Source organism: Lynx canadensis, chromosome E1 (assembly GCF_007474595.2).
Source record: "Lynx canadensis isolate LIC74 chromosome E1, mLynCan4.pri.v2, whole genome shotgun sequence".
Taxonomy (NCBI): domain Eukaryota; kingdom Metazoa; phylum Chordata; class Mammalia; order Carnivora; family Felidae; genus Lynx; species Lynx canadensis.
This window is the reverse complement of record NC_044316.2, coordinates 20,259,117-20,282,137: the sequence shown is the minus strand read 5'-3', so window position 1 is coordinate 20,282,137 and position 23,021 is coordinate 20,259,117. Positions and strand designations below refer to the sequence as shown.

Here is a 23,021-nt window from a genome sequence, read left to right as displayed (position 1 = left end):
CTAAAATTACATTCAGAATTAACGAAATGTCAGTTCAGAAACCGTTCCCGGGATATTTGGATTTTCTTGGAAATGAGGCTCTTCGGAAAGACAGTGTTTCTTTGTAACCATAGCTGTTCCTTTTTCCATCTCTTTCGGTCCTGTGCAGATTTGAAAAAGGGCGTATCTACACGTTCATTGGAGAAGTCGTTGTTTCTGTGAATCCTTACAAGTTGCTGAACATCTATGGGAGAGACACAATTGAGCAATATAAAGGACGTGAGCTGTACGAGAGACCGCCTCATCTTTTTGCAATTGCTGATGCTGCTTACAAAGCTATGAAGAGGCGCTCAAAAGACACTTGTATTGTGATATCAGGTATTCAGAGGGGATCCCCTGTACTTTCAGAGTCAAAATCCATTTAACTTAGTAGATACTCAAGGATCCGAACTGTTGAATAGATCTTTTTTGAAGTTAGAAAGGTAAGCGATTTTATTGGAGAAAAAAAAAGTACAGTGAGCATTAATCAAGAAATCCTTTCTGACCAAAGTGTAGTCTCGGTTCATTTGCAAATACACATTACGTGTGGATGGGCTTCTGGTCAATTTTGTAGACTGAGCCAACATGCAAGATTCTTCCTCTCACCTCAAAGACATAAAATTACTGGATAAAATGTTAACAAAAAGTCATTTTAAATAATAGCAGAATGAAACCAAGAAAATGAAGTCCTGAGTTACCAAAAATGAAGAATGAACTCAAAGTCGGATTGGTGAAAGGGACCATACAGGCATGGGGACCAGGGATGGGCTCTCAGAGCCAGAGGCTGGAGCTCTAAAGCCTGAAGAGCAGAGAGACAGGTGATAGACTCTGTGTGCCCGAGAGCTGGAGCTGACCCCTCCGAGTAAAGCTGAGCTCTTCGATGAGTCTTGTGTAGTAAATTGAGGACAGGGAAGGCATCTGCCCGCTGACCCAGGATGGCCTCTCCCAAACTGTGGGAATTTATTTTGGTGCTAATAATACCTCACATCTGCATTAGGGGCTTTATACTTTAAAACTACTTTTTTGATCTTCATTCCATTTTGGTTATCAAAACTGTTGGGTGGTAGGACAGTTGTGTTTCTACTTCATAGATGAGAATATTAAGGGTCAGAGGAGTTATGTAACTTAATGTTGGAGAATTATATCCTAGGACTATATTAAATGATGAAAGCAATATTGCCTGATTATAAAAGAAAGAAGGGAGCAAACAATCATGTAAGTGTTTAAGAGCAAAAGCCCCTTCCCTCTGAATAACCTGTTACCCCCAAAACTTCAGCAGTAACAGCTGTTAATTTAGTGTTGGTCCTTTTATACATTTTTTCTGTATATTATACATAGAGTCACACATGCATATGAAAGTGTATTATAAACATATTACAGAATTACGTTATAAACGCTATTACATGTGTTTTTCCATTTAACAACACAGAGTGGGCACTTTTCCTTAGCATACATACCTCTACGGAAGCAGGGGGTTCTCAACAGTTGTGTAGGATTCCATTGAATAGTTGAATCATTTATTTGCCTGGTCCTCTACTGACAGGCATTTTATTTTCAGACTTTAGCTGTGACACATAGTATAGTCTGCAGAAATACTCCTTAAACCTTTGAAGATTATTATTATTATTTGATTATATTCATATTTTTAGTATTTCTGTAGTATAAATTTCTGCAGGTGGAATTCTTGAGTCAGGAGGCATGTACATTTAACAATTGGGTAGCTCATTCTAAATTGATCCCTTCTTCCCACATTACACCACCTGTCATGCTCTCTCTGTGACACCGTGTCTGGAGCCTGCTGTTTTGTTTTGCTTTGTTTTCACCAAAATTACTCTAACTTTAATTTTCTGGAGGAATTATTTCATCCTCATGAAGATTAAAAGAAATTTGCTATAGAGAATAAGGTTTTATGAATTTAGCCATGGCCACTGTTTGAGGCACTAGCTTGTTGCTTTTCTGCTATACTCAAGAGTCACAGCCGAGTACAAAGACTTTGGTCTAAGGAATTTGTTTACCACAGTTTATGTCTTGATATTTTTGTGCTAAATCTTAATTTGTAATCTACTTGTTATTCTACTTCTTTAGTAGTTTTACTTTTTTTTTCCAACATTTTCAGATCTGTTAGAACCTATACCATATCAAGATAGGAGGAAATAACTCATAAAAGCAAACAATGAAATGTAAAGAATTTTAAGTAACTAACATCAGAATTTGCAATTATTCTAGTAAAAACTAGCTTCCTCTTGGTTTAAGTTACAGTGTTAAGCCTTGCACAATTTTTCCCCCAGGGGAGAGTGGAGCTGGTAAGACTGAAGCCAGTAAGTACATTATGCAGTACATCGCGGCCATCACCAACCCCAGTCAGAGAGCAGAGGTTGAAAGGTAAGGGCGGAATAAAAATGGGGAGACATGCTGATTGGAGCTTCATTTTCTTTCTTTCTTTTTTTTAAACATTTATTTATTTTTGAGAGAGACAGAGACAGAGCACGAGTGGAGGAGGGGCAGAGAGAGAGGGAGACACAGAATCCGAAGCAGGCTCCAGGCTCTGAGCTGTCAGAGAGCCCGATGCAGGGCTCGAACTTGTAAACCCTGAGATCATGACCTGAGCTAAAGTTGGATGCCTAACTGACTGAGCCACCCAGGCGCCCCATTTTTCTTTTCTTTTTTCTTTTCTTTTCTTTTCTTTTTATGTTTATTTTTGAGAAAGAGTGCAAATGGGGAAAGGCCAGAGAGAGAGGGAGAGAGGGAATTCCGGTCAGGCTCCATGCTGTCAGCATAGAGTCCGTGAACCCACGAACCGTGGGTTCGAACTCACGAACCGTGAGATCATGGCCTGAGCTGAAGTCGGACATTTAACCCACTGAGCCACCCAGGCACCCCAAGGAGACATTTTTCTTAATTGTGACACATCCCACTTATCATTCGGACTTTGCAATCTCCTATAACAAGGATAAGGATGTAAGTTATCTTACTTTCCATGGCAGCTCAGGAGAATGACTGGCTGGGAACTAACTTCATTTTGTTTTTAAACTCAGTTGGTATAGTAGAGTAAGGCATTTGTAGATTTCCTAGTCTCTCATGAGCATATCTCACCAGAGTTTTAAAGATAATTGCCTTGGGGCTCCTGGGTGGCTCAGTTGGTCATGATCTCAACGTTTGTGAGTTCAAACCCCACATTGGGCTCTGTACGGTCAGCAGAGCCTGCTTTGGATCCTCTGTGTCCCTCTCTGTCTCTAACAAACACAAAGATAGTTGCCTTTGTTTACCATAAGCGTGGAATCGCCCCTCCCCACATTTTAAACGTATACTTCTGTGTGTGGTGTGTGTGTGTGTGTGTGTGTGTGTGTGTGTGTGTGTGTGTGTGTGTGTGTAGAGAGAGAGAGGAGGTTGTGGGGTCACTTACGGTGGTACTGGGTTGGCTGCATTCAGTTATTTCAGCGGCCACAGTTATTTCTATAGCAGGCATGCTTGTGTGCCAGTACAAGAGGAATTCTGTCAGTGAAATAAAAACAAAGACTTAAGGTCTAGCATGAAGTTAAAAAGTATCCACTGGGAGACACTGCTTCCTAGAAAGTTAGCATTCATTGAATAAAGAATGAATTAAGTAACTGATACAATGGAGAGATTTCATTCAAACAAAATGAGCGATTTCTAAACTAATAAAGACCGTCTTTATAATGTATAACTAAATGCAATAAATTTCAGTGTTTTAGACTTTACAAACATGTACTTTTAAAAATTGTATCATTTTCTGTGTCACCCATTCTTTCTCTTGTGAACATATCTTTTTTTAAAGATTTTTCTTTATACAAATAAAACATGTTCACTTAAACTAAAAATTATAGTCTTTTGTCCCAGGTGGAAGGTCCCTGAAATCCCACTCTGCAAACTCCTCCCCTGTCAACCTAGGAAACTATAGTGAAGTGTACTCTTCCCTCCAGCCTTTTAAGCATCGACTAACATATGTGCATATACACATACACTCACGCATACACACGCACAGTCCCTGCCACACATATTATTTTGCAACTTAATTTCTCATTCATTAATATGTTCTGTGGACATCTGTCTCCATCAGTTCACACTGTAGTAGGAAAACAGTTACTTTTACCCAACCCTGTTGGTGGGCAGTTAGGGTTAACTGGTTTGTTTTACTGTCGCAAATAACGCTGCTGTCAGCATCTTCGTATGAACCTTTGGATGTGCTTTAACAAAATCTAGTTTTCTAAAAGGCTCGGCCTGGAAAACTCTCTATAAGGACTCTCATTTATCTGTGTTCAAGAGTGAAGAATATGTTGCTCAAGTCCAACTGCGTCTTGGAAGCTTTTGGAAATGCCAAAACCAACCGTAACGACAACTCAAGCAGGTTTGGAAAATACATGGATATCAACTTTGATTTCAAGGGGGATCCTATTGGTGGACATATCAATAACTACTTATTGGAGAAGGTAAAATGTGTTTAATTTCTGAGGGTAATGTTTTCGGGTGCTGAATTTTGTTTAAACCTAATAGTGCTTATACAATTTCTAGAATGACTTCAAAGTAGCTTTTAATCCTACTCTGCCTCCCTTCGTGCTTCTCAGTCAGCTTTCATGACAAGATATTCTCCTTTTGTGTTCTTATTAGTTCTTAGGATATCAGGTTGGGAAAGGCTCGAGCTTTGTAGATAAGGATTTAGGGGCGTTTGTGGTGGGGGCGGGAGTGGCATTCGAGTATGTGCCACCCTCCGGGTGAGGTCTGGCCAAAGACCAAGCCAGGACTAATCAGTTCCACTCTGGTGACACCACCATCTCCCATGTGTCATCTTGTTGTTTTCCTTAGTGCACCACAGGACAGCTAGTGGGTCCAGTTTCTGAAATTACACTCTTCTCACGGAATCATGCCCGTACAACAATCTTTTATAACTGAGATATAATTGACCTTTCACATTGTGTATGTTTAAGGTGTACAACATATTGACTTGATATTCCCATCTATATTAATTTGAATCTCATTTTCTTCTGGTTTCTATTCGTAGCATCCTTTATGGCAGTGTAATGCAGTATAATCTAATTTTTAAGTTTATTTATTTATTTTGAAAGATACAGCATGGGGGGGGGGGGAAAGAGAGAGGAAGAGAGAGAATCCCAAGCAGGCTGCATACTCAGCATGAAGCCCGACCTGAGACTCAGTTCCACGAGTGTGAGATCACAACCTGAGCCAAAATCAAGAGTCAGACATTCAGCCAACTGAGCCACCTAGGTGCCCCAGTATAATCTATTTTTTTTTGTTAAGTTGAAGTCAGACTGGTAAGGAAATAAGTGTTTTTGTCAGTGTCAGTTACAAAAGGACTGGAAATCCCAGGTATTATCACTCTTTGTCCAAAATGTCTTAGGGCTTCACTTTATGTACCTAGTCAATCAAAAGGACCCCTTTGAAAGAACATACATTTTGAGCCCTCTCAGAGCAGCCTTTTGGGAGCCATCTAAGGCAGGGACCTTTACAGACTGATCTTGCTCAACTGATTTTCCTACAAGATATAAGGCATTGCTCTGAAATGCCTGGCAGACCCTGGGGGAAGGCAGTGTTGTGAATATTACTCCCTAAACATTCCTTCCTGTTTTCCCACTTCCAATCCTCCTTCCCCCCAAAAATTCCATCTTTAGGCTCCGGGTTAAAAAAAAAAAAAAAAGTTTCATTTTCAGAAAGTTTAGGGAACTCTGTTTTAAGCAGTAAAAAGAATATTAAAAATTGCACAGAGGAGGCCTAGTTTTAGGTGGGTAATCCATGGGGTCTGTTAGGACATTTAAATGCACTGTTGGTATACGATTTCCTGAGAATTGTGGCTTTTTGTTCTTGAGGTGCGTTCTCAGATTAACGATTTCATGTGGTGTTTTTTAGTCTCGAGTGATTGTGCAACAGCCAGGAGAAAGAAGCTTTCATTCTTTCTATCAGGTTAGTATTTGCTGTTGTGCGGGTAATCGATCATTTGCCCAGTTGTACCAGGGATGAATATTCTATATCCGGGCTCTGCCCTGTCCTGGGCCTCCATTGCCTCCATTGGCCCACAACACATTACACATGTGCACAGGTGCACCCCACCCCCGCAACCCATATGCTGCTTCTGAGATGTGATGAGCGTGATTGTTATAAAGAACTAGTCACATGACTGACTACCTTGGTTAAGCATCACATTTCTTTGCAATGAGGGGAATAGTTTAATATCTATAAAGGCTTTTGAAGTGGTAAGTTCCGAATATGTTAAATTAATTGTGTTTTATTTTTGATAGAAGCTGTTGTTCCCATATTTGGGAGCCCCACGGATAGCAATACAACTTCAGTTTTATTTTGCTCATGGAGGCTATAAAGCAAGATGATTACTTAAAACGATTATGAACACAAGGGAGGATTGTCTTCTTTATCCCATCAAAGCTGTGATTGCTTGGGAAAAAAATCTAATACGTCTTTTGAGAATGCTTTTAGAGTTTAAGGCAAGATCTTTTAAAATAGCCTTTCTGTTAGCAGGTCTTCATGTTCAGAGAACAAGTATGATACATTATTACAATTTTTAAAGCCAAAAGTAATATAAACCAGTGCTAATAAATAAAGCGGGTGATCCAATGAAGCAGTGCTGTTTGGGATTTGTACAAAGAGAAACTATAAATCAGTAAGATTGATTTCCCTGTGGAAACTGTCTCTGCAGGTAATTGAGCGGTGACAGTTGAAGTTGAATACAATTCAGCGGAGTTCAGTATCTTCTAGGAACTGCTTTAAGGGTGCTCGTTCGTATGTACAAATTCTGGTGTATTTAGTTTAAAAGATCACTTTTCAAAATCTGATAATTATACCTTTTAAGTAAAACAAAGCATACAGTTTAGTGTAGAGAGTTTAAACATGCTGCCTTCCAAAGGCATGTTCTGTATAGAAAAGCTACCCATATTGTGCTTGTGTTTTTGTTGACGATTCACCATGTTTTCATTCAGCTATTTTTCTACCAAATGTAGAAGAGTTCTTTTTATTTCCAGAACCCATAACTTCTTCCCAGTATTTTTCCCACCGGATGAAAGTGTTAAAATTGGTCTTTGTTCAACACTGCAGCCATGGTTATTTATCCGGTGGTGCTCCTGCCTTGGATACAGAGATTGATGAGGAGAGGCTGTGTGTTTCCAGTGTGGTTCAGCATGTGACTGTCTGCTGATGCCTCTCACTTCTGTGGCAATATTGACTTTTTCTGAATTCTGAAACGCAACCCGATCCTGTCTAGATAATGAGGCTGTTTAGCAAGTGTCCATCACAACCCACAGGCACCTGTTTGACAAATGACCATAGTAAAAACAAGATTACCATTGTCAGAATGTTTGCTGTAATTGGTTGTGTATGTATCTTACCAATTTATTTCTAATTAAATATTTTTTTCAGCTACTCCAAGGAGGTTCAGATCAGATACTACGCTCTCTACATCTCCAGAAATCCCTGTCATCTTACAACTATATCCGCGTAGGAGCTCAGTTAAAGGTAAGGGCTTCTTCTCTGAGTTGTAGAATCAAAGAATCAGAGGGGACATTAAGTAAAAGTCTAGTCCAGCCTGATGCCTTTAAGCAAATGAGTGACTCTTTTCTTCTTCTGGTTTTTAAATTCTCGCGGACAGAGATTCACTACGTTGTTGGTCAGCAACTTCACTCAACAACCATTTCTGTATTTCATCACCATCTGATGGGAAAGAAGTTTCTGTCTTGTGATCTTGTGTTTTCTTTGAACTTTTAACCCTATTCCTTTTGACACTATAAAAAGATTGATAGGACAAGGAAATCCACCTCAAAAGAAGATACCGTATGATTTGGCCACAGGCGAGTTGGGAAGACAGAAGGAACGTTAAAAGCACTTCGGTTGAAAATGAGAATCAAAGATCTCCATTCACTATTATTTCAAGTATTGATTTTAACGTATACATAGTTTTGTGACCCCTGGAACATTTCTATTCAGCCTCCAAAATTTTCCACTTTTTTCCTCTTCATTTGCATGCGGGTCCTTTGCACTCACATATCAGATGCTTTTCTCCTTTTTTATTTCTAATTAGTTTCCTGCCGGTCACTTTACAACTAATCCTAATAACATAGTAGTTTGTTGATGGTGGGTTATAAAATGGTAATTACAATATTATCCTGTTTTGTTAGGGGAAAGGTGTATAAATACATAAAGTAAGCTACGGAGGGAAATAGACCAAGGTTTTAATTACTGATTCAGGTTGGATGAGGTTACAGGTACATGTTCTTGTACTCTTTCATATCTTAAATTTCTTCTATAATAAAAAATACGTTGCTTTTGTAGTCAGAGGAAAAATAAAAGAATTTATGAAAGGAAAGGATCCAAGGTGTGGGAGGTGTTTGGTTTTTTTTTTTTTTTCTTATTATTATTCATCTGAAGCAAATTATACCTGCATTGCTGATTTAGCCATATTTTTATTGCCATGCATGGAAAGAAATGATATTTAGGCTTTCATGATTAATTTTCCGTTGTTTGACATTCAAGTTGCCTAGTTGTTTTGTTTGCTTTTACAGTCATCTCAGAGCAGGATGTTTGGGTGAAAGTTAATTGAAAACAAGACAATAGAGGGCAACATTCGAGCTTTGAGCTTTCTGAGAGTAGGTGAGCGGCCCTCAAAGACCAGAAGGGGATTATGAAACCGGCACTTAAAAAGCCCGTGACCAGAGGGGCTCCTGGGGTTTCAGTCGATTACACGTCCAACTCTTGGTTTCAGCTCAGGTCATGGTCTCGTGGTTCCTGAGTTTGAGCCCAGTATGGGGCTCTGTGCTGACAGCTCAGAGCCTGCTTGGGATTCTCTCTCTGCCCCTCCCCCACTTGTGCTCTTTCTTTCTCAAAATAAGTAAACATTAAAAAAAGGAAAAAGCCAGTGACCAGAAATGTTCCTCTTTAATCAAATTGTCTTATTGACCAAATTACTTTGGACCCGGTCATGTGGCACCCCCACAGAAAGCCTTTGCTCTAAGCTAAATGTAGCTTGGGTTCCCTTTTCCAAGAGTTTCCCAGTCCTCTTTTCTCTGCCTTCCTTTTTCATCCTAACAGAAACAAAGACATAATGTGCGATCATAGTCCAAACCTAAAAAACGAAGCACCAGCAGAAAATAAAAATAAATATGACTAAACTAAATAATAACTAAAGCTTACCATCCAGAGATAGTCATTGATAATGGTTTATGTATATTCTTTTCTTTTCCTTTCTTTTCTCTTCTTTTTCTAAAGATTTTATTTTTAAGTAATCCTTACATCCAACACGGGCTTGAAATCATCACCCTGAGAACAAGAGTCACATGCTTCACTGACCCAGCCACCCGGGCACCCCTGTGTATATATATTTATGAATGGAATCATGCAATAAACTCTGATTAAATAAGCTTGCTTTTATTAAATCATAATCATTAATATCTTCCCATTAACAAATATAAGTTAATAGCATGATTTTAGTAATTATAAAGTATTATACTCTGTGTCACAATTTTACTTAACTACCCCAAAATATAGGAATCATGTATATTGAAGATACTTTGGGTTAAAGGGAAGATAAAACTCAATTGAAAGTCTCCAAAAACAATCAGGAACTTAATTATCTCACATAACAAGAAACCCTGAGATGTGACAGTTCCAGAGTTGGTTAATTTAATGCCTTCACAGCTTTGGTGGGGATCAAGATGTTGTTTGTTTCTTCACCTTAAAACTCCCCCACTTCACTGGATTCGGTTTGTGTGCTTAGGCTGATCTTCCTCACGGTCCCAAAGTGGCAGCAGCAGTTCCAGGAGTCACAGGCAGAGGAAACGTTCCTGGCTTATGTCCCGTTTTAGCTAGGGAAACCTCATGTCTTTCTTACTGACCAGAATAGCATCACAGGCCCATGGCTGCGCAGTCACCTGGTCAGAGGAACAGGATCACTGTGATTAGTTTACACCAGTGAAGATTTACCCCTGGAGGCTGGGGGAGCACCAGTCCTGAAGGACACGTGCACTTGGAGAGAGGTGAACAGATCAGGGTTCTAGCAGCCCACACTTCCCCAAGTAGGACACTTTTTCCCCCTAGTTTCTATGCAATTCCAGCACAGTTGCAGCTTCTAATAATACTAATATCTGATACTTGTCAAGTGCTTTTTATGTGCTAGCAACTAAGGAGGCATCTCACGTAATTCTCATTCGGTTCTCACGGCAACCCTGTGAGAAACACGTTATTATGCCCATTTCACCCATGAGGAAATTGAGACTAGACGAAGTTGAGTATCTTGCCCAAGGTCAGAGAACCAGGAGGTGGAGGAACTTGCCTGGCTGCATCCTGGGTACTAGAGGAACATGTACTCAGAGACCCCTTCCCGTGTCCCTCCTCACAAGATGAGCATTAGGCCAGCTCCTTGATGTCCCAGCCAGAGGAGAAATTCACCCAGGAGAGGACCAGTCGGGCTCAGGCCCTCTGGAGCTGCTGCTTTGGGAAGACCTTGGAGATGGGCAGCTGACCATCACTTCACTGTGAATTTCTGTAGACGTGTTTGTATTTCCAGCCTGATGGCTGCAGCTCCTCGAGGCTGGTGATTTGTCTTTGAACCCCTGTCTTATTCTGATTGGGCCACTACAACAAAAGTGCCAAAAATTGGGCAGCTTTTATACAACTTTATTTCTCACTGTTCTAGAGGCTGGGAAGTCCAAGATAAAGGCACCTGCGGATTTGGTGAGGGCCTCCTTCCTGGTTTATAGATGGAGCCTTCTCTGTGTCCTCACAGGGCAGAAGGGATGAGGAATCTCTGGGGCCTCTTGTAATGGCACCGATCCCACTTCTTGAGGGCTCCACCCTTGTGACCTAATTACCTCCCAAAGGTCCTACTTCCTAATTCCATCAGCTTTGGGAGGGCGGGGGGTCACGATTTCAGCATAGGAATTTTGGAGGGATACAAACATCCAGTCTATAGCAACCCCCCAAATCAGGTAGATCTGATGCCCTGCATGCTTGTGAAAAAGTGGTTGTGATCCCAGAATATTCAATAGCCGGCTGAACGATTGAGGCAGGCCGGTTTGCTTTGGGGGGGCCTGCTTTTCCCCACCTGTGAAATAAAGAGCCTGAGTGTTCAAGAAAGAGAGTGTTATTCCCAGCCTGTACAAGAAGGCTAATTCTAGGGGGGAAAAGCCACCAGCAACAACAGCCAGATGTGTGTCTCAGAGGCTCCCACAGCTGGTGTTTCCATTTGTGATTCCACGTCTCATGTTTTCTTCACTTGTGACTGAGTGGCAGTCAGCTTCTGTGAGGCAGCTCAGGACTTGCTCCCTCACTGAAGGTTCCAGACAAGTATGTGATGCTTATTTTGCCTGATGGTGGCCATCTCGCACACAGATGGACATTGTGTGTGCTGAGTGATGTTTCTGCCCCTGAAATAATTTTCATTTTCTTGAGGTACTTGGTGAATTGCTACAACAGCCTCAAGACCTTGGCTAAACTTGAACGTAGTCTCATAATTGGTAGATGTTCACGTTCGTCTGAAATGTCGGCGACTTAAGTTCTCCGTTTTCATTCCCAGTCTTCCATCAATGATGCTGCAGAATTCAAAGTAGTAGCTGAAGCCATGAAAGTAATTGGCTTCAAACCTGAGGAGATTCAAACGGTGTATAAAATTTTGGCTGCTATTCTTCACCTGGTGAGTAGGGACGCCTTTCAGAATATGTTGCTTCCCTGTGGAGACAGGAGTCTCTTTCGGGAGACTTTGCATTTCCCCTGTAGCTTTCAAAAGTAATTTACATGAAGAAAATTTCTCTCCGTTTTGAAGAAATTGCTGTATCTGTGGTTCTCTCCATCATTTTATAACATTATGAAGGATTTTCTGAGCACTATAGGTTTTAAAACTTAGCTGTAGTTAGTTGTCTTACTGGTACATCAGATTTTCAAGCGTTTAATTCCGAGGATTCACGTATTCAGTAACCACGTGACTACCAGTGGTATAAGCTAAACACTTCTGAACAGAATACATTTCTAAAAGCACTTGAGACGTAGAATCATCAATTATCAGCACTGGAATTTTGACCATCTCACTTTTCATGTTGGGAAGTGAGCCCTAACAGGGTGGCATGACTGGGTCAAAGGCATAGCCAGGTCACGGTGGCCGATACTGCAGACCAGGTTGGCCAGCTCACGGGTCAGTCATTTTCTCCGATACCACAGCAAACTCAGAGGACATGGGGGTCTGCTTGTCGGATGTCTTTCGTTACCATTTGTGTAATTATAGATGTTGAAAACATAATGAACGTGGAACCTTAGAAAAAATGAGGGACAACATGAGTTCAAATCTGGAATAAAAGTCACCTTTTCCTTTAACGTGGCAAGATTTAATTTCTAGTGAAATGTGCAGGACCTATATAAAAAGTATTGTAGGGTAATATAACTGTTCTCTTAAAGAAATGTCCCTAACTAGGAAGACTTTAACATTATTAATCGTCCCATTCTTTCAATCAGTTTATAAATAAGGTGCAACATTATCCTTCAGAAGCCAAACAGGAATTTTATTTTTAAGTTGACATAATGACTCTAGAATTTACCTGGAACAATGAACATGTAAGAAGATCAAATAAATGTACTAAAGAAGAGTAGTGGGGGGGGGGGGGGGGGGGGCGTGACGAATTCTACCATATTTAAAATGATAGTAAAAGTGACAGTGCTTTACAACTTGTTGCACAAATATATCATCAGATTAATCAACAGATTGGTTCATGTGCCAGACAGTTGGTAGGTGGTTAGTAAGTATTTATTGCTTATTGAATAAATAAAATATAGACGGACTCACAAAGTTGGAAGGGGGGGAATTTAATATATACTACAGGTGACATTTTAAATCAGGAGAAAAAGTTTGACCGTTTGTTCAATAAATAATATTGGAGCAACTAACTAACCTTCTGAAAAAATAACGTTAGATTCTTTGCACTACACAGCGACATAAATGCTAAGTGAGTTAGAAGCTTAAACGTAAGGGGGAAAGCGGTGTATTAGAAGAAAATATTAAATATTCATAAAATCTTTGGAGTGGGAATGGTCTAAGTATGACACAGAGTAAGGGAAACCGTAAAGCAAGAGATTCATAGATGTGACTACATAAAAATGTAAAACCTCTGTCCATCAGAAACAAACACTGCAGATGAAAAGATAGTTGGGTGTCTGGAGAAGAGAGATGGGCAGTGCACTAGATTTTTATATAAACATGATGTGTGTAGGAAGTCTGTGCTACAAACAAGGTCATGTTGAATTTTATCTTAAGTTGGCAAATAGATCCCGGATGTAATGTTTCAGAATCTGGCTGGAAATGGTGCGTCTTGTTTTTCTTCACCCTGCTTTAGGGAAATTTAAAATTCGTGGTGGACGGTGACACGCCTCTCATTGACAATGGCAAGGTTGTCTCTATCATAGCAGAATTGCTCTCCACCAAGACGGACATGGTTGAGAAAGCCCTTCTCTACCGGACGGTGGCCACAGGTCGCGACATCATCGACAAGCAGCACACGGAGCAAGAAGCTAGCTATGGAAGGGACGCCTTTGCCAAGGTGGGATTTTAACTGACACTCTCGCGGGCCTGGTGTCGACAGACCTTTACCAAGGCTGCAGCAGTGGCTTCTTTGTTACCTTCTTGGTCTGCTGTCCACCCACCCCTCTCGCTACTTCTGTGAGGATGTATCCAGACGTTCCTAGAAAGTGGGTTAAGGCTTTTAGAAACCATGATGTTTGGGGCCATCACAGTCTCCATAAAACCCCCTGACTGCGAGCGTCATTCTCAGGACACATTCTGAGGAAAGTGAAGCTCACTGACTGGGAAGCTAATGATGGGCCCTCTCCTCGTCCTGCATTTTGCTTTGCTCCGCCAGTGTTTGATGAAGACCACCTCAGGTTCCCCGATGGAGTTCTCATCCCTTGTCTTTAATGTCTGTGTGGTGATGGCACCATGATTTATTAGCCATCCTCCTCCTAAGTCATTCACCTTGTTTCCTTTTTCTGCCACGACAGATAATGCTGCCAGATCCGTGTGTGTGTATCCCTCCACACCAGCACTTTTATTTCCGTTGGACAGACTCCCAGGAAGGAGCTCACCAGAGCTCGGGACACACTGATTTTAAACTTTAAATTTACTGAGTTTATGGGTGGACGGTAATACTTGATTATTACTTTAATTTTCATTGCTAGTGTATTTGAGCGTCTTGCCATATTTTTTTGTAAGGTATTTAAATCCATTCTGAGAATTTCCTGGTAATGTCCTTTGTACGTTTTTCTTCAAGGCCGTTCTCATTTTATTGCCAGTTTGTAAGAGCTTGTAACTTTAACTCTTTATCTGTTATCTGCATGGCACATGTTTTGTGTCCCCAAGTTTACATTTCCTTGTTTTCTTGGTCTTTTTGCTGGTTGGTTAGGTTGCCGCATATTCCTTTTTTACCTGTAGAAGTGTCAGGCTTGGTTTTTAGTCTCAAGAGGAATTTGGATTTATCCGAGTGCAGTGGAGAGTGGGAGATTCTAAGCAGAGGCAGTGACAGCAAGTCTGCGTGTTTAAAATGATGGCTCTGGCTTGAGCATGGCGAATCTTATGGGGGCTGGGGGTGGCAGTGAGGAGACCATTATGGAGATAGTTCAGCATCCAGGAGAGAGACCATGGCAGGTAGTGTAGAAATGGGGAAAAGAGGATGATTTGAGACAGACCGTATTTGGGATGTGAGATCCACAGCCCCTGTTTGTCTGGGGAATGATAAAATCAAGGGTTATTCCTAATGTAGTCTGGCTTCAGCCTATGTCTCCTGCTTCCTTCCACACCACACTCCAGCCTCCTTTCTTCATTCCAGTGCTCAGGAATTGCAGCTTGTCGTTATCCCTTTCTCCTTCCAGCTGTAAGGCCTCGGCACATGCTGTTGCCTCTGCTTGGATTGCTTTTCTCTCCCCCTCTTTCCCGGCCAACTCTTACTCATCCTTCTGGTCTCAGCCCACTTTCTTAGAGAAGCTTTCCCTGGCCTCCAAACTCTGAACAGGTTAAATTATCCTCAGATCCCACACAACTCACCTTGAGAGAGAGAAATTCTTTCCTTCATTCTACTCCCTATGCTCCTTAGAGATTGAGACTGTGTTTATGTTTGTTTAGTACTGTGTCTCCAACAACCTGCATATAGTAAGTACTCAGCAAATATCTGTTGAATGGATGAATGACTAAATTCCTAAATTTCTGGTGTCATTTGTTCTTGGTTAGAAGTAGAGTATGAACAGTTGTCGGAGATGGGAAGATCAGGAGCCTAGCGGTACGTGTGTCTGTGACGGCCGCGAGACCTCTAGGCATGTTGTCAGGTAGGCTGGCAAGCACAGGACTCTGGCGCTTGGAGAGAGATCTGCGTTGGGGTAATATTACTATTACATATCGCTATTATTATGTTACTACTGTGTAATATCTAAGGAGATGACTAAGGAGGTGTTAAGAGAGTGAAGAGGACTGAGGCCAGTTAGGGGAGACCCTACCAGAGGTCACCAAGCAGGAGCAGCCAGTGAAATGAGAGGAAAATTAAGGTAGTGACATATCACGAATCCCAGAGAGGAGAGTGTTTCCAGAAAAGGGTGGGAAACCAGGTGGAGTGAGACTGAGCGTCTGACTAAGATGTCCATATAGAAGCACAAGAAAGTGCCTACACTGAGGTGCTTGGGGTCCTTGATGAACCATTTCAGGGGAGCGGTGGGAGGTAAGCAGAGCCTAGAGTGGATCAAAGAGTAAAGGGGAGGTGAAAACTGGAGGCAGTTTGTGCAGATGAGTGCAGGTGGAGACAGTGTATCTGGAGGGAGCTGTTGACGATGAGCGTGCTAAAGATGTGGCACCGCAGAGCATGTTTGTATCAGCAAGTGCGTGTGTGTGAGTGTGTGGTGCGTCTGTCCACGGGTGTCTTTGTGTGAGTGTCCTTGGGTATTGGATATGTGTTTCATTCTCAAGGACTTCAAACTGTGGTCTTTGGTCCAGATCTTTACGTAGCATTATAAATCAGTGTTTATATTTTTAGAATCCATAGGGCTCTACTGGGACATAGATATTAACTCATTGGTTCCCCGTGTTTTTGTTTTTGTTTTTGTTTTTGTTTTTTTCTTAATTTTAGAGAGAGAGCACACACGAGCAGGGGAGAAAGGTAGAGGGAGAGAGAGATTCTTAAGCAGACTCCATTCTCAGTGTGGAGCCCAACACAGGGCTCGATCCCACAACCCTGGGATCATGATCTGAGCCAAAGTCAAGAGTTGGACGCTCAACCGGCTAAGCCACCCAGGCACCCTGGTTCCCCACTTTTTTTTTTAAATTTTTTTTTTTCAACGTTTATTTATTTTTGGGACAGAGAGAGACAGAGCATGAACGGGGGAGGGGCAGAGAGAGAGGGAGACACAGAATCGGAAACAGGCTCCAGGCTCTGAGCCATCAGCCCAGAGACTGACGTGGGGCTCGAACTCACGGACCGCGAGATCGTGACCTGGCTGAAGTCGGACGCTTAACCGACTGCGCCACCCAGGCGCCCCATCCCACTTTTTAATACTTGATGAAACTCACAATAAAGCAATGAAACAAATTCTATAAGGGAGGCAGCCAATGACTGATATAGCCGGGCACAGAGATGCACCTAGGAATGGTTTTGGGATGCCATAATGACTGATAGTAATCTTTAAAAAACCCAAACCATTTACTTGAGTGTTGCATACATCATGTTGTTTTTCTTATTTGGAAAAAATTTGTTTTAATGTTTTATTTATTTTTGAGAGAGATAGAAAGACAGAGTGCGAGCAGGGAAGGAGCAGAGGGAGAGGGAGACACAGAATCCAAAGCCGGCTCCAGGCTCTGTCTGAGCTGTCAGCACAGAGCCCAATGCGGGGTTCCAACCCATGAACCAAAATAGCATGACCTGAGCCAATGTCGGACACTTACCCAACTGAGCCAGGTCAGTGCCCCTTCATCATGTAGTTTTTTTTTTTTTTTTTTTAATTTTTTTAATCTTTATTTATTTTTGAGAGGGAGACAGAATGTGAGCAGGGGAGGAGCAGAGAGAGAGGGAGACACAGGATCCGAAGCAGCTCCAGGCCCTGATCTGTCAGCACAGAGCCCGATGCGGGGCTCAAACTCACAAACCATGAGATCATGACCTGAGCCGAAGTCGGACTCTCAACCGACTGAGCCACCAGGTGCCCCCATCATGTAGTTTTTAAACAGGTGATGTGCATTTCTAATTTTTCTGCTTAGAGTAACAACAGCTACATTGAATGGTAAGGAGAAGGTGGATGGTAATGTAAAACTTACCGCAAATCTAAACAGAAGACTCCGTCCCATGGGGACTGAGAATTAATGATGTCGTTTTCCTCACAGGCAATATACGAACGCCTTTTCTGTTGGATTGTTACTCGCATCAATGACATTATTGAGGTTAAGAACTATGACACCACAGTCCATGGGAAGAACACTGTCATCGGTGTCTTGGACATCTATGGCTTTGAAATCTTTGACAACAACAGGTAAACTGGACAAGGTACTTAAAACTCTGTTGTTTATTTTCTAATTCTTTGAACCTCATGGATTCCTCTTCCTACAGCTTTGAGCAGTTCTGCATCAATTACTGCAACGAGAAGCTGCAGCAGCTCTTTATCCAGCTGGTTCTGAAGCAAGAGCAGGAGGAGTACCAGCGGGAGGGGATCCCCTGGAAGCATGTGAGTGGGCTTCTCCAGGAAGCACCTTCATGTCCTTCATGTGTCAGCGACAATGTCAGATCTTACCATTTTAGGAGTTTTGTTTTAATCTTCTCGAGTATGTGCAACACGTAAACATTAGCTTCCCTTTTGGGGATATGCGATTACAAGTCACGTTCAGGGTTGATAGGTGCGACTTCTCTAAGCTGCTGGCCTGCCTTGTTGGTGCCCAGAAATGCTGAGTTACCACCTTTGCACTTTCTAGCTGATGCCACATGGGTTTTCTGGTTTGTATCTGTCTAGGAGAGTTTAGTGTCATTTAGAAGTTACTCGGAGCAGTGACTTTTGCCTTAAATTGGCTGGACTTTGCTTCCAAATTTAGTTTGTCTTCTTTCCTTCCTCTTTCTCCTCTTATTTCTACTCTGTAATCTAAATGGCATTGTTATCTCCAGTTAATATGGTTTATATTCTCTGAAATCCATGCATGGAAACACCTGCATTCACATTTATTTCCATTGGCTTGCCTTCGTGTCACACCTTGTTATCACCCCATGGCCCTTTGTGAACGTTGACAGTTGTTACAGTCAAACAGTTGCAGTGAGGTAGAACCAGGAGCGGGATTGCCCCAGGACACAGGCCCCAGACGTCACAGCCAAAGAGCATGACTTACTTGGCTCTCTTGTTGCTTACCATTAGACCCCCTGCTTAAGACAGGATGAAACCTACTAAACTTTTCTTTTAAATTTGTATTTTTAAACAGTCTTGAGAACAGACTTGAAAAAAAAATGCAAAAACTTTTGAGTTTCCACACGTCTCTGTGTTTATAAAACTGTGTTTGTCCTCTTGCCAAATAGAACAGTGTTTTTTAAGTATCCAATGTAATAGTAAAAAGCTATTTGAGGTGTTGTATGTAAATTACTTTTATATTTCTTCCCACCTTCCTACTTTCTGTCTCCTCCCATTCAGAAAGGGAGACAGTGGTATAATTAATAGCTGTCCTGCCTCAAATTTCATATTCACCTTCCATCATGTGTTAAACATCAGAATACCATAAGAAAATTTTGTTCAAGTATGTTAGTGTAATTTTACCAATTTACAAATGAACCAAAAGGTGTATTATTACTTTATAATAGGATCACCTACAATTTTGATTTACACCGTGAACTCTCGTGGCACATTGGAGATGGAATTCAATTAAGTTTAGATGCAGCTTTCTTTGAACGGATCTGGTGTACAATTTAATACACAGTATAACTGAAGCTTAGATTTTTATAGCAAATTTAATCATGAAACTTATGATTCAGATGTGATTCAGAGATACTGGCCAAAAATACCCTTTAATAATTGGGGTATCCAATTCCACAGGCATAGCTGATAAGGAGAAAAGTCAGCAGTTCTAGTAGGCTATTCCAAACATCTGAAAAAGGAGCAGAAGCCCTAAAAATGCAAAAATCCTTAGCAAAATAAACCAGGAAATAAATGTCCTAGAGGGGGCAAAAAGCTAGATCCAAGGTAATTGTTACTGTACTAACTACATGCCAGGTCTCCCCAAATTAAAATCTCTATTCTGGGTAATTATTTCCTTTAAAAACTCAATTTCTGAACATAGTGATTGATTTTGTTTAATGTTTTTTTATTATGGAAGATTTCAAATACACGTAAGAGCAGAGATCGTAAAGTAATAAACTCCATGGACCCGTCACCCACCATAACAGGTACAGTGGGTTGCCAGTCTTGGGTCGATCTGTACCCACCCACACACCCCCAGATTATTTTGAAGCAGATCTCAGACATCATATTATTTCATCTGTAAATATTCCAGTGTGCTTCTCTGAAAGATAAAGCCTTTTACATTGTATGGCATTTTACAAATACCGTAACCATGATACCATTATCAAAGTAAAAAAAAAATGTAACGGTCACTCCTTAATATCCTCGAATATCCACGCAGTGTTCACATTTCCTCAGTTGTTTTACAGGTTTGTTTTTACAGTTTGAATCTGGATCCAGGTAAGGTTCTTACACTGTGGTCAGTTGGTAGGACTCTCGCATACGTATAGATTTCCTGCTCCATCTCTTGTTTCCCTGCAATCTTCCAACGAAGAGAACGAGTCGTTTGTCCTGTGGACCTGCCCACAGTCTGGATCCTGCTCGTTGCATTCCCTTGGTGTCATCTGATATATGTCCCTGATCCGCGTATGTCCTTGGTTGTTAGATCTGGAGTCTTGTGTGGTCTCAGAATCAGTGTTTTTCTGCCAGTCTGTTTCAGAGGTGGTATATGTAGATTCCCATCAGAAGGTCCCTAATGCTTGACTCACTTTTACAGGCTTTTGGTGCTGTAGTTAATGTCATTTTTGGCTGTTGACAACTTGACTGTTAGGCACAAAGCTGCTCTATTTGGGGTGGCAATGGGAGACCTCTGTGCCCCTGAGCTACTCGTCATATCTCTTCTTGCCCCCTGGAACCCCCAAGAAGCCTCCTGGTAATCAAGGTTGCTGGAAGAACCTGGTTTGGAAGCCACGACTTTAAGCACTGAAGTAACATTAAAGTTACAAACTAAAAGTTTCTGAACTTCTCAGCAAAGACTAATCACTTTAGTTTTACAGTTGGAACTTTAGAGGACTTAATTATTTTGTCCCTAGGACAGAAGACTTAGTCTTTAATTCTATACTCCCAAAGTCTGTAAGACTTCAGCTAATAATTAGTATAGAGTTACTGCTTTTTGAGAATAGTAAGGATATTTTTTCGAAAGATGGAAATAACTTTTTCTCCCTAATTAGGAAATGTAATACATGTCCACAGTAAAAGTAAATATTTAGGCCAGGGTTTCCCCACCTCTGCATCATTGACATTTGGACCAGATGAGTCTTTGTTATGGGGCTGTCTTGTGCATCGTGACGCCTAGTGGCCTCTTCCCATGGCACATGTGGTCACGACCACCAGAAATGTCCCCCAACAGTGCCACATGCCCCTGGGGGGAAAAAGTCATCCTCTTGAGACTCACTGATTTAGCAAACTAGCAAAAGTGTAAGAAAGGAAGTAGAAGCCACCCAGTCTGCAGACGTTCAGTCCATGGATACAGAAGAGAACTTGGAAGAGTAGAGGGAGAGCTGAAACCCACAGACAGATAACCGGCATGAGCACCTGGAGCAGGAGTCCACATGAGACTCTGTAATAGTCCATTGTGAGCGTATAGGTCTTCTGGTAGGTGATGGAGACGACACTCGAGTTTAGGTACCTCCTGAATGAGGGGGAAACAGGAACACACAGGACTAAAAGTGTGATAACAGGCTGCCCACCTTCAAATGATGTACAGCTAGCCTGAGTTAGTCCGGCGTGAGTGTGGTGAGATTTGTGCTGTAGACCATCCAAATAAACAGATGTAGCAGAGGAATTTTGTGTAAACCCTGTGTATATTGAAGTTGCTGAAAAGGCAGATGTTATTTGGAACTTTTTTTTTTTTTAATGTTTATTTATTTATTTTTGAGGTGGGGAGGGCAGAGAGCAAGGGAGAGAGAATTCCAAGCAGACTCCACACTGTCAGTGCAGAGCTGGACATGGGGCTCTGTCTCACGAACCGTGAGATCATGACCTGCTCTGAAACCAAGAGTCAGACATTTAACTGACTGAGCTGCCCAGGTGCCCCTGAAAAGTTTATTCTTCTCTTTTGTGGAAACTTTCATCTCAGAATTAGATTTTTTTTTTGTATTTTTCCCAGAGAAATATCAAAACTCTGTTAGACCCGTGAATGCTTTTTAACTTTGGGGAAGCTGGAGAAGATGCTCTTTTGAGTTTTAGTCATCTGGGGCCATACAACTAAAAATTCCAGTTGTGGTGTGATACCTAAACCTCATGAAGTAACATATCGAATAACACTTTAAGGTTACTTGTCGGTCCTTAGTGGAGTGTGGCTCTTGTGGTTAATGGCACACAGATTGGGAGATTGAGAGTATGAAGGAGTAGGGTTAGGTATAGGATTCAAACAAAAGTTAGTGATGACAGAAATATCACCAACTTTATCCTTTTTGCCTTGAGCTATACTCAGGTAACACAAAGTGTTCATGACAGAGTCAACAAAGAAGTTAAAAACTAAACCTGTGGTAGAACACGTGCTCATTTTAGCATCAGACCTCGTTAATGCTACTCACATACGTAACACCAAGGAAGCTTGACCTGAACTCCTGAAACCAGTGGAGGCATCGGTGTTTTGCCTGGCCCGCTCTCTGCTCCCTCTGGACCTGCTTCTGTGCTGTGTCCTGCAGATTGATTACTTCCGTGCTGTGTCCTGCAGATTGATTACTTCAACAATCAGATCATCGTGGACCTTGTGGAGCAGCAGCACAAGGGGATCATTGCTATCCTAGATGACGCCTGCATGAATGTCGGCAAGGTCACCGATGAAATGTTCCTCGAAGCACTTAACAGCAAATTGGGCAAACATGGTCATTTTTCCAGCCGAAAGGTAGTGTGCTTCATGAGAACTTCCTCTACTTTTGATGTGTAGCATTTTCCCCATTGCTGGACACAATTAAATGGTTTTAAATGTTGGGTTAAAAGAGGTCCACTCAACTAAGCAAGAAAGAGCATAAGCAATCATGAAGCAACTTACTACTGCAAGTAAATCCTGCCTGTCTGGTTTATGGGATGACAAGACTGATAAAAATCATAATATCCAGGAGAGGGAGCTCCAGACTATTCAATTTGCTAGAAATAGGAAAAATGAACATGATTTTAGAAAGCATGATGTCATTTATAACCAATAGGTACAGAGGCCTTGTTCATGTGCTAGAATTTTGTTCCTGCGTCGGATAATTCTGGCACCAAAAACAGCTTTTGTCCTTGACTTTTTACTGTCATCAGTTATAAAACGTAGTATGTGTCCTCTGCCATAGTTCTTCAGGCTATGTGACTTTCTTGAAATGAGGGGAATTCTAGCTGTAATTCTCGTTGTTACAAGGAATTCGTTCCCTTAAACGAATGGGTATCCTTTTAAGCTCCCTATTTTTCACATTCTAAAAATGTCATTAAGCAGATGACATTTCTGTAATGGGTGGTGACGGTCGTGGTTATCAGACCTTTGTGCCGTGCCTCGCAGATACTATGTTTGTCCTGGGAGGGGCAGACCGTCATCCTGGTGGTCTGCCGACACTCTACCAATACAGGCGTGTCTAGCAGCCATAGACTAAAGTAGAAACAGGCTCCGTGCACCATCACTTCCATAAAGAAAGGAGCAAACATTTCTGCTCCTCCATATTTCCATGTAAATCTTTGACACACTGCCATTTTTCTTTTTTTGCACAAATCTATTTTCTGACTTTGTC

The 23,021-nt window shown here is 41.5% G+C and overlaps 1 protein-coding gene across 2 annotated transcripts in view; it reads left to right on the top strand.

The window, feature by feature from the left end:
• MYO1D (myosin ID) overlaps positions 1 to 23,021 on the top strand; it is a 359,179-nt gene that overhangs the window by 92,224 nt on the left and 243,934 nt on the right. For both annotated transcript variants that reach the window (XM_030296022.2, XM_030296023.1), the window contains exons 2-11: positions 149 to 357; positions 2,307 to 2,400; positions 4,301 to 4,466; positions 5,899 to 5,952; positions 7,417 to 7,512; positions 11,564 to 11,680; positions 13,368 to 13,571; positions 17,384 to 17,529; positions 17,607 to 17,721; positions 21,992 to 22,162. In XM_030296022.2, the coding sequence (XP_030151882.1) occupies positions 149 to 357; positions 2,307 to 2,400; positions 4,301 to 4,466; positions 5,899 to 5,952; positions 7,417 to 7,512; positions 11,564 to 11,680; positions 13,368 to 13,571; positions 17,384 to 17,529; positions 17,607 to 17,721; positions 21,992 to 22,162 (1,372 nt within the window). The remainder of the gene's footprint in view (positions 1 to 148; positions 358 to 2,306; positions 2,401 to 4,300; positions 4,467 to 5,898; positions 5,953 to 7,416; positions 7,513 to 11,563; positions 11,681 to 13,367; positions 13,572 to 17,383; positions 17,530 to 17,606; positions 17,722 to 21,991; positions 22,163 to 23,021) is intronic.